Source organism: Haliaeetus leucocephalus, unplaced genomic scaffold, assembly GCF_000737465.1.
Source record: "Haliaeetus leucocephalus isolate CR32 unplaced genomic scaffold, Haliaeetus_leucocephalus-4.0 Scaffold973, whole genome shotgun sequence".
Lineage (NCBI taxonomy): Eukaryota > Metazoa > Chordata > Aves > Accipitriformes > Accipitridae > Haliaeetus > Haliaeetus leucocephalus.
In genome coordinates this window covers 3487522-3504222 of record NW_010973409.1, presented here as the reverse complement: position 1 = coordinate 3504222, position 16701 = coordinate 3487522, and the positions used below count along the sequence as shown (strand labels likewise).

General features: G+C 39.6%; 1 protein-coding gene across 1 annotated transcript in view; it reads left to right on the top strand.

The window, feature by feature from the left end:
* Positions 1–16701, top strand: part of UBE2E2 (ubiquitin-conjugating enzyme E2E 2) — a 215327-nt gene that overhangs the window by 184095 nt on the left and 14531 nt on the right. The window contains exon 4 of the mRNA XM_010584374.1: positions 6528–6675. Coding sequence (XP_010582676.1) covers positions 6528–6675 — 148 coding nt within the window. The remainder of the gene's footprint in view (positions 1–6527; positions 6676–16701) is intronic.

Here is a 16701-nt window from a genome sequence, read left to right as displayed (position 1 = left end):
TGTGGGGAGTATGTTCTGCCTCGCAGCAGTGGTTTGCATACTGCCTGTCAAATACATTTTCGAAAGAGGACTTCTGGTGTCTATTGGATGTTTCAGAAACTATGTAATTATGCCATATCACGCACATTTTACTACTGCATAAAATCCACACATGATCTAAAAATACATCATGTATCGATGTTCTTTCTTGTCCTCTTTCACACCCACAGATACATATACAGATGTGAGAGAAAGAATTTTATGTACATTGTTACTATAGAATAAGAGCAGGTGAAGTGATTAGGACAGAAAACTACGATTTCGAGGTCAACCTGCCTAGAATTTCTCATGTAGGGAGCACCTAAATACCCAAAGGCTTATTAAAATTGGGCGAGGAAAAAAAATAAAAGCCCAGGTTTCTTAAAAGAAAATTTAGGACGTGGAAGTGCTTGCCTCTGCCTCAATTCCCTCAGCAGAGCCCGGAGCTCCCCTCTTACAGAAGCATAGCAGAGTTAGGAAGAACAGTAAAACGCCGGGTACTGTCTGTCACATGGTGATATACGATGGTTTTCATGTATGTTGCTATGTGCTAGGCTTACTCACATTTAGGTGAGAAGAGTTGGATTGCATTAAAGCAAACATGAAGGAGCGCTTTGGCAAGCTCAGAGAGGCGTGTGTGTAGGACAATACAGCCTGCATGCTTTCAACTACGAAAGGGAGGGTTTATTTTATAGAAATTAAATGGCCAGTAAATCTTAAAAAAATGTTCCTCTCTATAAAAGGACTTTATTGCTGACTTTCCGTATGGAATTACTAATTGTAAGAAAGATTATGCTGACTAAATGAAAATCATTTTATAAAAACTCATATTGACTTTGTCAGAGAAAGCTTTTGATGCTTTGCATCTTACAATATTGTTTCTATTCTGAGCGTCCCTAACCCGAACGGTAATCCATTTCCCTTGTTCTCTCCTGCTCTTCCTTTATTTTCAGAAAACTGTACAGTTTAGGATAATTTTTTATTTGCCCTCTCAGGTATATCAAAGATTACCAAGGTCCCTTTTTACTTTTTCTGCTATTATATCTGTGTGCAAAATGAGTTCATTTATATAATGTAGATGTTTAGTATTGCTGTGCTTATTCAATATTTTTTTCCTTGCAACAGTCTGTTCAATGACACAGTGTTAGTAGTTACTCAGCTTCATAGTTACCATGAACATAATTAATAATTACTCATATGGCATACTGTTTCATTTTCAGTAATATTAAAGGTTAACTCACGTGGATGCTATTATATCCCTTTTAAATTATTAGCACTTTTGGCTAGCTATGTCTCACATGGTGCATTTTACCACAGAAACCCAGAGTAGTTTGCATATCAGACTTCTCTGTAAGTCAAGCAGATGACATATATTTTCCTTCAGTAAAATAAACTATAGCTGTTCTTTACCAACTAAAATTAGGTGTGAGCAAGTTTTTTTAAGAACTGGCTAAAGTGCATTTCTTGGCACATATTTAAATCATGCTCTTTAACAATGAGCATCATGTGGTTGGTCATTTATTATGCACTTTATGTGATAATCCACTAAGTATCTCAGCAGTTGTTCATGTGCATGCTGCAAATCTGTAGTTACAAACCAGAGGTGGACCACCCTGCCTTAGAAAGGCAGCCTCAGTGCTGGGTATAGATAAAATGAAGTGCACTCTGTAACAAATTTAAGGATGCTAATTAATGTAAAAGTTGTTGCATGAACATCGTGTCACTCAGAGCTATAGATATTTTTCATTTAGGTTGTTTTGGAGTATTTTTCTAATATGACTAAAAGAGTGTAGGCCTGATCTTGTTTTTATTATTCTCTCTATTCAAGCAGACAAATCTATTGCTCATAAAGTCTGACAAACTGAGATGGGAACTACTTACTCCCTCCTGAGCAACATGAACATCATCATAAAGGGCATCATATTTTTTAATATATATACAACCTTTTCTGTATGCAGTACAACTTCTTCCACTTCAGGTAGTGCCACCGCAGTTTTATTAAAACAGAACTCCTGGGGAATATTTGAGGAAGACAGAAGTTTCATCTCAGGTAGGCATGCAGGATGGCACCCTTGTAAGAAATGAAAGAGCTTGAAAGGAACTTCCCAAAACTGCGGGAACGAGAGCCCTGGCATCTCAGCCCTGTTTCCAGTCTTGGCCGAGCAAAAGGGGGTTGGTTTTGTTTATTCTCCTGTTGACTCTGGGAATCTTTCATCTCTCCCTGCACAGTCACCAGGCTTCAGTGGGAGGAATGAGGAACGGGAGGTGAGGGTTTGAACCCACACAGGCTGAAGAAAGCAATTCCTGAGTGCACACTGTAACCCCTTGCGTGCTAATATGCAAAACTGGAGAATCATTTCTTCCTCCTGATAACGTTTTTGGAGAGAATTACGACTGAATTCAGTGGAGTCTGAAAGTGCATGAGATGTGTTTGTGGGACCAGCCCTTTCAGAGCTGTGGTGCCTTTACGTGCCTGTCTCTGAATCTCACAGCAAAGGTTAAGCAAGTCACACATGTGGATGCCAGCGCTGCAGTGGCTGCTTGGGTTTAGACCTAAGAGGGGAACATTCAGTGCAAAAGAGAGATAGTGAGTGATTTTAGGACTACATCATGCTGGAAAACTGGTCTTCAAAATCACTCTGAGATCCAGGAGTGATTTATCTTGCCTATAACCAGTTGCCTCCAATCACTCAACTGAAATACATCTTAATTCACTCTTCCCTGGTTTTTATAAACAGTCTTTTTTCAGTCCTAAAGCTTATCCAGTAACAGCCAGCCATAGCTTTATGTGTACTTCTTTTCCTTCTAATCATTTTTTCTCCCACCTTTGAATAGATAACCTCATTTTCTTCTTAGAGACCGTATAAAGGAGTTTTTTATTTGTTTAATTCTGTTTTACAGTATTCAGAATGGTTTGGCATTCAGCAGTCGATAAACAGATGAGTTTGTTGTTGTTTACTTCCAAAACTGATTGAATATAAATTCCTTATCATTACCTTTCAAAAGCTTTTTTATAGTACTCCTACAGTTTTCAGAAGGTAGTCCCATTTTTCCCTGTTTCCTGTAATTTGCATTTTTCTGACCTGCACTTTTATTCAACAAAAATGAGATACCCTCTTAAAACTGCAGAATCAAAGAGAGTAAATCCATGGAGGACACTTATCGTTCAGAAAAAAGATAAATTACTCCTCTACCATTCAATTGTCTGAGGATAACTTCTCCTATACACCCACACACTCCCTTGAGCCCCTGCATGGGATTGTTCAGGTATTTTCATTAGGGGATAAATAGAATTAGAGTGCACCATTTATAGGAACGATTTAAGTGGCATCAGAGGTAAAAATATGACCATAATAAAGAAAATGTAGTTCCCCTGGAATGGTATTATCACTTAGTTTCTCTCTACACATATAATAGGAACGACCCTGCGTAACTTTAAAATGTGGGTATGGTAAACACAACATCCAGAAAGTTACATGTCAGCATTTCCAGCACTAGCTGCAATTTGAGGCAATACCTGGATGAGGAAAGCAGTATGTCATCCCAGTTGTACTCTGTGCTGCTTTGGGATAAGAACACTGTTACCTGCCACTGTCAGTCCGCAGTTCCCAGCGTATTAAGGCTGTCATTAATACAGCTTCTTTTGAAATTCTGAAAACTTTGATTTTTTTGTCATTAAAATGTGTCAGTGTACTTAGGCAGGCATTTTAAAGTGCACTGGCATGTTTGGCAATAAGTGGCATACTTATCAGTGATAAGCAGCAAGCCTTTATCTTGTGAGTGGGCACCTTCTTCAGTGTCAAGGGTTTAAGATGTGCTCATAGTGAAAAAATGCTACATTTCAGGTCTAAGTATTTGCTAAAAATAGCCTTCCAACTACGAAGGGGTGTAGTCCTACCTACATTTATCCACCATATAGCCTAAGGTGGCAATGGAGGGTTGAACAGTTTAGGAAACACATGAACTACCTCCATTCATCCCAGTGGCTCTCTGAATCCTGCCAAATTCCCAGTGTCATTGCTTCAATGCTTCAAAAGCAACTAAGGCAGGGGAACATGTGACAAAGTGTCTGTCCTCTCAGCTGACAGCAAAACAGTTACATGTTAAAATACAGACTCAAATTGATGGCCTTCTCTTAAGCAGGTTACAAGCTCAGACTGACCTGTCTATAAATAATTTAGAGGGTATAATTTAATCTGTGCGATGGATTCCATGTTTCTCCCGCATTCAGTCAGACCACATGTATCTTATTACTCGGTGTATTCAGATACCACTGAATAAAATCCTCAAATTTTTCATCATGGAAGCATAGGAAAGCAGCACCTTTGTTCCGGAAAAAGAATTAAGCAAAAACTTTATTCCAACAATGTACTGAGAAGTGAGCATACAGTACTTAAAATTAAGTAGGTGCTAAATTGTTTGCCTGAGTCATGGGACATCCTGCTAGGAAGCATTCTCTGATTTGCTTATATCTCAAGGGTAAGAGTGCCTGGAGTTAATCTAGCTGGGGACTTAATGAGCACTGACCTACAATTCTCAAGATGCTCCTCCACACCACCTCCCCTTGTGGACACTTCTGACACTTACACTTTGCGTAAGGTAGTGTACCACTTTTGTGGATTTATAACCTTCCTTGTTCAAAATAGCTTCCCTTTGTAGACGAACGTTTAATTTTATCACTAAATACTATTTTCTTGATCTTGCAGAACACTTACTTCACTACAAATGCTGAATGTGCATGGACTCCTAATGAGAGGAAAAAAATAGATCATCTGGCTATAGTGTTTGGATGAATTGAGCTCATTGTGCCAGAAATATTTTAAATTCTCATAAAAGTTCCGGAAGTGAAGCACTTAGGCTGGAAAACAATAGGCGAAACCACAACTGTAGTGGGTGGGAGAAGGAAAGAACCTACAAATATGTAGGGTATGGAGTGGCAAACAATTGAATTAGCCTATTAATTGGCAATACCTTTAGATATAGATGTGCTTAAAAACTGATGAACTTGCTTTGTTGGGATCTTGATTACAAAACTCACTGGGGCATGACAGTGGGCTCTGAAAGTGCTTTCCCAGATTTATGTGGAAAAGTACTCATGAGAATAAGTATTTCTTGATGAATGTAGTGTTTTAATACCAGAAATCCACTACCTTTTCTTTCTGTTATTTTGTCAAAGCTGCTTGATTTAATCCAAAGGGACAGAATTTTTCAGTGTGTTAGAGTATGGGGGTTTTTTAATGGAAGTAAACTAGGTACTGTGTTATTTCACTTGTATCCTCTCTTCTGCTTCTGATAAGTGGCCGGATCTCAATCCCACTGAAATCACAGAGATTCCTGATATTGAATAAAATCAGACCAGGAGCATGCCCGTCATCAGTTTCCATTACACTCTAGAAGCAGGTTTATCTGTGTGGTAGAGCAGGGATAGGCGCATAAGCACTCCCAGTTATCAGCACTCTCCAACTCTAGTGAAGAGCACAGCTTTCCTAAATTGGGGGGTCCTTTGCCTGCTGTTGTCTCCTGCCTACTCAGCCCCTCTGTTGACAGGGTTATTGCTGGTGTAGACCACTGCAATTGTGCATCTTAATTTTAGATGTTATGAACAGGTCATTAAAACCTTCTGGTTTGACTTGTCATTTGGGTAGAACTGATGGAGAAATTAGTCCTTGATGAACCCAAGAGATGTTTTTTTATACTGTCCCTTCCTATCCAGTAGCCCCAGTATTCATTTTGAACTATGACGTGGACTTTCATAGCTGACCACCTTTTAAAATAAAAGGCCTGTATCTTCAACGTGAAGCAGAAGCATGTCATTCTGGGCTAAAAGAAGTGATCTCCTTCTTGGTTTGTTACATATGGGATCACCTATGAGACAATATAAAATAGATACAGAAATCCTCAAAATCAACTACAAAAACCCAAAAAGTATTTGTAAGCAATTCTACTGATTCAGCTGTGACTTACTTAAATTGTGAAAATAAAAACATCTTATTTGAGCATCCTTTCTCAAAGATATTTCCCTCTACTTTTTCCAGGAGTCACTGATGTGATGCCTCCACATTTTTTTTCCAGCCTAATCTATTGGGTCAAATGATGAACTGATGAAGACAGCAGAAGAATCTGTCTTCTGCCTCCCTTCAAAGTGTGAAGTAGCTGTGGGCCTGAGTTATGAATGTTGTCCACATCAGGGGCTGGAATAGTTTTTTTTGGCCCCTTACAAAAATAATGAGATTGATGAGACCAAGGCAAGAGGAAGCTCGGGAAATATGTCCCATTCTCGCCTTGCACAAGCCAGTTCCACTGCTAGCCACAAGTGGAAGAGACAGACTTAATTTTCTTTATTTTCTTTTGAATGTCCCTATCTTGCCCAGTCTTTAACTGACAGTAGTAGAGTACTGTCATTTCAACCACTAAAGCAGAATGTTAGTTTGTATAATTTTTTAATTGCTTAATAATCATGTAATTATTGGCTTGAACACCATTGTACTTAGACACGCTATCTTTTCTAGGTAACATTTCGGACAAGAATCTACCACTGTAATATTAACAGCCAAGGCGTCATCTGCCTGGACATTTTAAAAGACAACTGGAGTCCAGCGTTAACCATTTCGAAAGTTCTCCTCTCCATCTGCTCCCTCCTCACAGACTGCAACCCGGGTAAGATGAATTAAATTTCACGTTTGCGTTCATTCACAGTTCATATTTGGTCAGCTACTAGGATGTGGTCAGTGCACGGTTTTACTGCTACCTACCAAAAAAAAGACAAAAATGTAAATTTGAAATGCCGTTCATTTAAATTAAGACCTAGTATAGAGAGAAAGCACAATTTCAGGAGCTCAAGTGCATTTTTAGTACCTGAGAATAAAAATCTTCTAATTCAGAAAGTTGAATCAGTAGAAAATACCTTGTAGTAGGCACTAATTTGAGTATTACAACCAGGATATTAGTACCAAGAAATATTAATGAATTAATAAATATTGAAAAGGAAAGCTTTCATTTAAATATGCTGATAATATGGTCTCTGAAAAGAATATTAATAGTGCTGACAATGATAGATGTCTAACACAGACTCTACAAATAATGAAAATTAATTTAAATGAGGTTTATTCAATATCCTGGACAGCCAGTATGAGTATTCAAAGCAAGCTGTCATTCTTATTAACTAGCATAGCACTTAACCTCTTCCCTCAGCTCTTTGAGATTTGTTTTCTGCTATTGACCACTAGATCTGTAATTTCCACTTTCTCTTACCCTATTTACCAATGAATGATTCTCCCTGTAGCCTTGGAAAATGGTAGTGTATAGAAATTACTGAAGAATCATTAAAGAAAACTTAAGTGATCTGTTTACATGTCGTGAGGGTTGTTTTTTATTGCACAATTCAGTATCTTTTTAATTTCCCATCTAGTTCTTAAACCTTTAGGTTTCCTGGTTTTAATTTTTTCTCCGCAACCAAAGGGCTAAAAATTGCTTTGCAAAGGGCAGAATGTGAGATTCTTGTGTAATCGGGGGCTGAATCAAAAGCTGTAACAGAAGATTGAATTATTTCAAAGCTCAAAATAAGGTGAAAGTGGGCAAAAATGCAATTGACTGCTTTTATTTTCATGTGGGTTTGTTACTGTATATAGCATTAAAACCCATGATGCTCCTTCCATCTAAGAGCTGGAGCGGTAGAGGAGCCCTGTGTTACCATTTCAGGCACATTTATTTCAGGTGTGTTGGGTGCTCTCTGCTTATGTCTCAGAAAGATTGATTTCTGGTAGTGTCTACCCCAAAATATGCAGAGGTGCCTGTAGGAAGTCAGGTGGATTGATGACAGAAGTGTAAAGAAAAGCAAATTAATATTTGCTCATGTGTCTTAGAGACCAGGTAAAGAGCTAGAGACACTGCAAAGCTGTGTTGGGATTGAGAAATGGGCAATAAGTAGGTGCTCACTTGTGGTCACCTCTCTTTGGAGGGATACAGTCAACTTGAAAGCTGGCTACTTTCCAGTAGTGATTTGAAATTTAGAAATTTACTACCTCTGCCCTCTCGATCTTCTTTCCCTTAGACTATTTTGCAGATGCTGTCAAGCAGCAGTTTTAGCTGACCAAGTGTGTAAGAGGAACCCTGAAAACAGTTACCCATAATATATTATCATATGCAACAAGTTATACTAAAAACGGGAGGTTATTCTTCTCTTCAGTTTCTTTCAGTAGCTGTGAGCATTCTCATGACCACAGTAAATAAAACAATTTTATGAAATTTCATTTTCAAACGTTCTCTTTAATTACAAAGTAGTTTTGGATTTTGTTACTGCTTCATGTTAAAATCTTTCTATAATTTTTGGAGGAACAAATGCAATTTCTTGATTTGAATTGTGATTTGAATTGTGAATTCCCGTCTTATGAGGAGCTGATGGCAGGTAGCTGTGAACTGCTGAGTCATTTTTTACTTCCTTTGAGATTGCCTGTTTTGTGTTAGATACTTTTCTTATTAAAAAGTGAACTTTGAATGTTAGTGATGTACAACAGAAGGCCTGTAAAAACTTATAAGTTCTTACTTTTCAGCATATTGCCTAATACGCTACAGCTTGTTCTGGTTGTACTGCCTGTCCCATTATTTTTTTATGACGTTTTATCATTAACAAATGATTGGTTCCTTGCCATTCAGATTGAACATGATGGATAGACGGGTAGATAGATAGATAAATAGAGATATACATCACATATATATATCACTGAGATACCTATCGCTGAAATATATCACATATATATCTACACATATGGATACAGAAACATGCATACATGTATTTTCCTCTCTGTCAGCTGGGAGTAGTTTTCTAATCCCTCGATCCTCTCTTCATCTAACTGGTCTGCCCCTTTCTAAAGGCAGAAACCCAACAGGGGTCTCGATTTGATAAGCAACTTCGAACTCTTTGTTCACCATTCATCAGCCAGAAGCAGATCAGGTCAAATGGAAAGGCAACACTGAATCTCGCGCAAACATAAACAGTCGGGATGGGCGAGTTTTCCACCCCCAGCCTCTCTGAAGGGAAAAATCAAGTATCAGTTACCCCCTAGTCTTACATTTATGCAAATCTTCATTAGAACAACAAATAGAAGTAAGAATGGCAGCTAATTAACCCTCAGTCATACACAGTGATTAAACGGAGCTGGAGCACAGCTGCAGCTTCATTGGCAAGCGCTGCTATTCTTCTCCAGCAGGCTGAGCAAATGAAAAGAGGTATTTGCTCCTGCCGCTCCTGTCATTCACACAGTAATCTACAAAAGCCACGGAGAGAGTCTCTTTCCTCCCCGGTTATACATCACCGCCCTTTGTTCCCTATCACTCCAGGCAGGAGTGAGTTTGTCCTTTTTAAGCAACTAATACAATCCTTTACCCATAAGCTGTCTCAGACCCTTCAGTCCTGATTATTATTAATTATCTCTATTTTGCTTGGCAGTATCAGCCAGTAAACTGTGTTAATGAAATGTCTGAATTTTGTAACAGCTGGCTGACTTTTTCATGGGGGGAAGGGGTGCCGTAGGATTTGTGTATGAGTAAACATGTGTGAATTATCTGGGAGTGCGAGAGAGCCAACTGGAATGGTATCAGAGAGATGGGAGAGATGATGGGATACACTAGCATTCAATCCGGGGATTCGTATTTTTCTTTAAGGTGGCACTCTGGGGCACAGCACGCATCTCTTTCTACAAAGCAGGGCCCCAATCCTGTAAATATTTTGGCATGTGCATGAGCAGCCCTGTGAAACCTGATAGATACATTCATCTGCATGAAACCGAGTATGTGAGTAAGTGCTCATAGGCTCTGTGCTCAAGCACTGAAAATACTTACTTCCAGTGCTAGCTTCTAAGGCTTGCCTATGTGGGTAGTTATTCCAGAGTAACTCCATATGTGGACGCTCCCCTCTTTGAAAATGTATTAAGCCAAGTCACGAAAAACTGTCTTACTTGGAGTAAAAGTCAACTGTACTTTAAGTATTCAAGAGGAGCCCAGGGAGTGTAAATTCCCACACTGCCTTAATCTAAAGGAGCTTTCAAGTGTGGATGGCCCCTGAGGTTTTGTGTTTTTACTGAGCTTGAAGTACAAAAACAAATTAATTATTTTTGTATTTAGAGAGCTGGTGATGCTGATCTGGGTTAAAATGCTTACTGTTCTCAGTCGGTCATTGCCACCCCAGCCCTGCCAAAGGTTCTCGAGCCCCAGGAAAATTCTCATTTGCAAATGCTTCAGAGAAAATAAACTGAAACACTGACGAGACTGCACTGCAACTTTTTCTTCACGTGGCCTCCTTCTTCACACGTTCAAAGTCTGAACTTGGCTGGCCTCATTATCCCCAATGTCTGAACAGTCTAACGTCAAATCGTGTCTGCTTAATAACACGTGGCTAAGCCTTGATTAGGACATCAGAACAAAGCCTGCTACATCTCCCTCACACCAGCCTCTTCCCTTTTGGTGTTATCCTGCACCTCTAGCTCCTTACCGTTTTTCCCACACACAAGTTCCGCAGTCAGTGGGGATTTTATCCCTCAATTGACGTTCCCAAACTGAATGCTTCGGCGATGCTCCTGGCTCCCTCCTGCGAGCGGCCGGCTGTGCCCGGCTGCCAGCTCCTGCCATGGGGATGTGCACGGTGGTGCAGACAGAGGGTAAGAGGGACAGCCTGAGTCGGGGAGCGGCCACGGCATTGCTTTCCCACAAATGTGCCCAGTTGGGCTGAATGCTTGGCTGGCAGCTGTAACCAAAGTAACTGCTGAGGGGCTCTACAGAGCCTCGCTTGCTTTGCTCTTTAGAAACCTCTGCCTGATTGCTAGCCTGAACTGACTCGCGGGAATTTTACACCCACTTGTTTTTAAGCAACTCTTATCCTATCGCTTGAGTGACTGTTTTTCTGTTTTTCATTCCCAATGTATTAATGAAGAACCATCCTCTTCCCTCCTGGTCTTTATTTGCTCCACACTAACCAGATCCATGGCTATTGGCCTCCTTCTGTAAGAGAGGTTTTCCGTTCCCCTGCTCATCCTCGCAGCCCTCTCATGCCCCAGCATCGCACTGCAGTCATCCTTCCTGAACGTGCCTGACTCGTGTGGAGTTCATCAGGGCATGAGGTACAGCGAGACAGGCTAACCCGCTCATCATCACCGTCATAATTCATCACCGAAATATTTACTGCTCCCTGTTGGATGTCCCTATCTCACTGGCAGCCCCACTAAAGGTTATTTCTTTCTTAGCCCTGTCATTTTCACTCTTTGTCTGCTTTACAACCCAATCTAGTGAAATGATGGGAAAAGGAAAAAAAGGAAGGAAGAGTGAAAGAAAGAAAAAGCTTTTTTTTTTTTTTTTTTTTAGAAAAGGGCATTAACCTCTGGCAAAGGAAATGCACAAATAACTGACAGCAGTACCCACTTCAGCTGGGGCAGCACTAGCCAGGTTAGTTGGTCTGACTCTGCTCTCAGACACTTCAGTGGCATGTTATATCAGCAGCATAAAGCTGCTTGTCTGTTGTTGTCCTTTAAACCCACCAGAAAGTGTGAGACGGTTTGTTCAGTGTTACAGGTAAAGTTTGCTGTGAACATAGTTTGAGATTGAAGTCTACATGTCCTCACAGTAAATATAAGCTACGTGTCCTCACAGTAAATATAAGAGTAAATGAGTTGGACAGACTGCTACAGTTGCTCAGCACGTCTGAAAAGTAGACTGCTTATGTTAAAAAACTTTGCAACGCATATTGTGGTTTTCAAATATAATGTACCTCGGTTAGAAGTATATGTGCTGGTGTTTCACAAGTATTGCCATGAATCATGTATTTACTAGATGGTTTCATACTTTGTTAACCCACATTAAGTAACGTGGCTCTGCATTTTAATGACTTACATTCATCTAAGCATAGATAAACAAAGTCAAACAAGATCCTAAGATTATGGGGATCTTTACTTGTCTCACTAAGGGACATAAGACATGCTTTCAGGCTTTCTTTATATGAGTCATTCTTATGTTTTGCCTTTATCTTCCCCAGAAACTTCTTTGTTTTCATCACAGAGTATATAAAACTGGCAATTTTGGATAGCATACTATTGTTGTTTTTCTATTGCAATTACAAGTTATCCATGTGGTTTAGCATGATTTAGGTTTGCCTAAATTTTCTGCCAAAGAAAGTATTAACACACTTACCTGCATGAGGGTGCTGGTGTTTAGGAAACTTTAGAGATGGGATGCAGTTATTACACTATTTTTTTTCCTTTTTCCTTTTTTTTTTTTTTTATTTTGTCCTTGTTATTTTCCTAAAGGTTTGTAAGGTTCTGTACTCTTACTGCTGAGAGTATAAAATCCCAGTTCTGTCATCCTTTGCAGAAAAGGATTCAATAGTGTAATTTAATGCATATCTTTGATCCTCAGTGGGATCTGAAACAGCACTTTGGAGAGTCACTTTTCAACATAAGCATAAAAGCTCTAAAAGCCTGAACGGTATTTGCCCTGCTACTAAGCTGCTAGAATTGCTGCTGTCTGTTTCCAGGACCTTTGCAAAACAGTGGTAGGTGGGGAGACTTAAGTCAGACAACACACAAGGGGAAGAACTGAATTAGCATGCTGTCTCGATTTCTCAGCCCGTTTCCCTTTCAGCCAGCAGTATACGTTTTTGGAGGGAAGCTGGTGTCCTGCTGCAATGCCACTGCCCCATCCCTTGGCAGATTTGTCTTCAGCAGCCTTCCCCAACGCTCGGGGTCGGAATCGCTCCAGCTGGGGTGCGTACCCACATGCTTAGCAGGAGGCCCCAGGGTATGGGCGCAAGGGCAACATGGATAGATCTGGTGTTTAGAAAGTTTTGAGCACCTCCACATTTTGAATTTGTGTTAGTATTTGGGAAATTTAAGCTTCATCCAAATGCTTGTTTGTAGCAATTCCTTAATCTCTGCCAATTTGCATAAGGTATTGACAGGTAAGTCTAGATCAGCCAGTTAAGGAAGTCCCTTGCCATGCTGCCAGGAGCTCCTGCCCCCTGCAAAGCCCATGGAATTGTCTTCTGCACACCCCAGACAAAGGGAAGTAGGTTCCCTTGAACCCTCTTGGGAAAACCCATCTCCCACTAGGAGTTGGAGCAAGGCTGCCAGCCTTCAATAATGTGATGCCCACCGACACTCTCCATTCTCCTGACTCTGCTTTGGACTGATCATCTCTGGTACAGGGGCGTTAACATTCCAAATTGCCATGGCCACTTGCAAAGCGAGCATGTATTGACACGTTAGGTTCCACAGGAATAGCTCTGTTTTTTCAGCCAATAAGGTCCAGCCATACCAGCATGCATTTTAATACACTAATAGATGTCCACTGTATCAATGAAAAAGATCTATTTTCAGAATTGCTGAGAGATTTGAAAGCACTAGCCTGTCCAAAAAAAAAAAAGTTTAAAAATAAATCTAAGGCAACTTAATAAAGGAAAATGTAATATAGCTGTAAAAATAAAATCTGTTCCATGCTGGAGCGTTTGGCTTCAAGTGAGGATTTGGCTGACTTGTGGTCACAGCTCTGCTGTTTGGCTTCCATGTTCAAACTTTAAAATAGCTACCCAGCCCTGGGTAATGAAGAACAGGTCCTTGCCCCTCGCTACTCAGCAGACTGGATGTATCTTTTTTTCTCTCTGTTCTTCTATACATCTCGATCTAACAGGAAGCGTGTATGATGTTTCTCCTCATCTGGTGCTTCTCCATAGCAGAGGCTGCTTTCTGTCAGTGCCAGTTCACGTCAGATGTTCCTTCTGCAATTTTTTAGACTTCCCAATTATCATTCCTTCTTTTCCCCTCACCCCCGGTTGTGAAGTGAATTTAGAACCTCTAGATGACAGCAAGTTCAAGGGATGAGCCACTTCTTATTTTCCTCATTCTTGTAATTTTTTTCTTTAAAGCCATAATCTGCACATTTTGCTACTATCAGAAACTTTGCTTCAGAATCCAATCTGATTTTTTTCTTTCTCATTTAGGAGCTCAACAGCTTTGTTCAGTTTATCAGAAAGGACTCCTAGTCTTTCCTGTGCCCAAATGTGTTCTGTGCTGGTTTGTAATGAAATTTTGTTTCCTTTTAGAACATTTTTGTCAAGACATATAGAAGACAGGAAAATCATAAATACTCCTTCTGTAATAATCCAGAACATATTTAAGTAGATTTGTCAAATGTGATGAATATTCTGGAAAATGAATTAAATACATAGAAATTGGCAAAATTATGTTTAATTTGTCCAATTTTATGAGGCTGGCTAACCCCTGCTGTTTTGATTCTTCCCTGGCACCCACAGGCCACCAGGTGCAACGTCACAGCACAGTACTATCAGACATACAACAAAATAATCTCGTTTTGCCATATATCCTTTTTATAAGCAGCAGAGGGTCGTGTAAACAATGAAATTGCTCTGTTGTCTGAGATTATTTATATTCTTTAGCTTGGAGCTGTTTTTTTCCTTTTCTTCAGAGTTTATGTACTGTGCTCTGTCAGGAAACGGGCAGGTTTCTGGGCTGTTTCAGCACAATGGAAAATGCTCTCTTTGTATCTGGAGCAGGAAAATACGCCGTGTCACTCAAGCATGGCAGCAAGTAAGAGATGGTAAAAAAGTTAGAGTGGCAAGGAATCAATTCATGTAGTAATGTTTTTTTGGTTTGTTCTAAGTTGCAACATAACCTTTCTGTCCCTTCTTAAATCTCTGCCTTGAGTTGTCTCCAAATGAAATGAGCTCACTCCGCAGGCTTTTGCTTAGCACATACAAAATATAGTGTGTGCTTGCTCTGCTGTCTCGGTGCTGCTGGACTGGGAGCAGAGTGGATGGATGTTTTACATGAAGGCCATCTTAAGAAGTTGTCCTAAAGGAGCAGGAAAGGAAAATGCATCATAAAACTGATCGGTTTTGTTTTGTTCTCAGTGAGTGCAGAACAACAGCATCAAAGGTGGGATTGCTGTGGGAAAAACCCATCACCATCAACTTCATTCACATGAGCAAAATGACCCCATCAGTTGCAACAAAGTTCTTTTTGCCAGAAAGTACCTATTTATCTTTACTCTTAAGTTCCCCTGCCAATTTTGTAGAACCTGCTATATATTTATTGAAGTAATAGGTACATATTCAGACTGATCGTATCATATATTCTAGAGCTGATGTTTACAAATTATTGATAGTCTATCAGTGGTTTCTCTTTCCATTCCTTTTGAAAGGTGGTGTACTATACTATCTATACTACAGTTTCTCGAGTTTCTCATATTCTGAGCTGGGCACACAGTACCAATATGTTAAAGGCGTTTAGGCACTTAAAGATGCCGGCAGCCAGCCAGCAGGGTTTTCAGTACTTCCCGTGGGATTTAGGCATCCAAAGTCCTGCTAGGAGTCTCTCTGCACTGCCAGGAAGAGACTTTCTATACATCTGGTCTTCAAATATTTGCAGACACATACACCTATATATCTTAAACTCTGTGGATGTGATCTATAAACATGAAATTAAACATATGTAAATGCAAGCGGTGCAACAGCACATTATGAAAACGATGCATAGATAAGCATCGAAAGAGAATTAATTTGCTTTGCCATAAAGAGCTGATGAAAATGTTACAAGATTTTGTTCTTATCAACTGAGTAAGTCCCCTCAACATGAACCCATGACTGTGGGGATTATTATAACAGCAGGAAAAACATTTGTGAACTGTCATCCCTTTAGTAGTTCTCAGGAAAATATGTCTTGGAATATCTCCTAATTATGTGTGCAGGGGGAAGAGGCTTGGATCAGGATTACTATTTATGTTGGCCTAAATCTTTGCGCTTTTCAGTTGCACACTGACAACACCTTATGGGTAGAAGAGCGTTGTTCGTGAGCATAGAGGCATTTCATGTGTTTAGATTTAGGCTATTCAGAGCTCACAAGACATCATTAAAAAGATAACACAACTATAGAAGTAAGGTTGTTTAGAAATATTTAGTTTTAAAACCCCCATTATGGTTTCAGAAGTATACAGTCTGAGTAATTTTTTCTCTGAAAAGTGTCTGGAGTTATTTACATAAGAATACTAGTGGGTTTATGCAATTTAGAAAGTGAATGGTACAGATTAGTTTTTAAAAATAAAATGTGCAATCTGGATTTTGTGGTATCCAAGGCATAAAGCAGTCACTAGCTATAGCTCCAGATACCAGTCACACACACACTTACCCTATTCTTTTTTATCTGATGTATCTGTAACTCTACAAAGAATAATCACTAGGAGTATAGTCATTCTCTAGCAGAAAACCAGTAGAACTCGGTTCAGTCAGGTACGTTGTCTGTAACTACTCATTGCTCAGTGGTTCAGTGAAAAGTGTAAAATTCCCTCAAAGCACTTTACTCATACAGTAATATACTAGAGAGGAAATTCCTTCCTAACCACAGCTAACAATCAGATTATGTGTTGAAGCATGAGCAGTAATAGCCCTTGCAATGGTAACTTAGGTGGTGCCACGTTTTTAGTGTGTTTTCTAATTCTCTTTTAATTTTCCTAAATTGCCTTCTAATATTCCTACACTATATTCTTGCATATGTTTAACTATTTGGAGTATGAAGCGTCTACTTCCTTTTAATTTTTGCTAAATATGTTGGGTTTTTGTTTGTGTACTTTTCTCACTATGGAAAAGATAGGCAAGACCACTTTTTAAAATAATCTTCCTTACAAAATTAC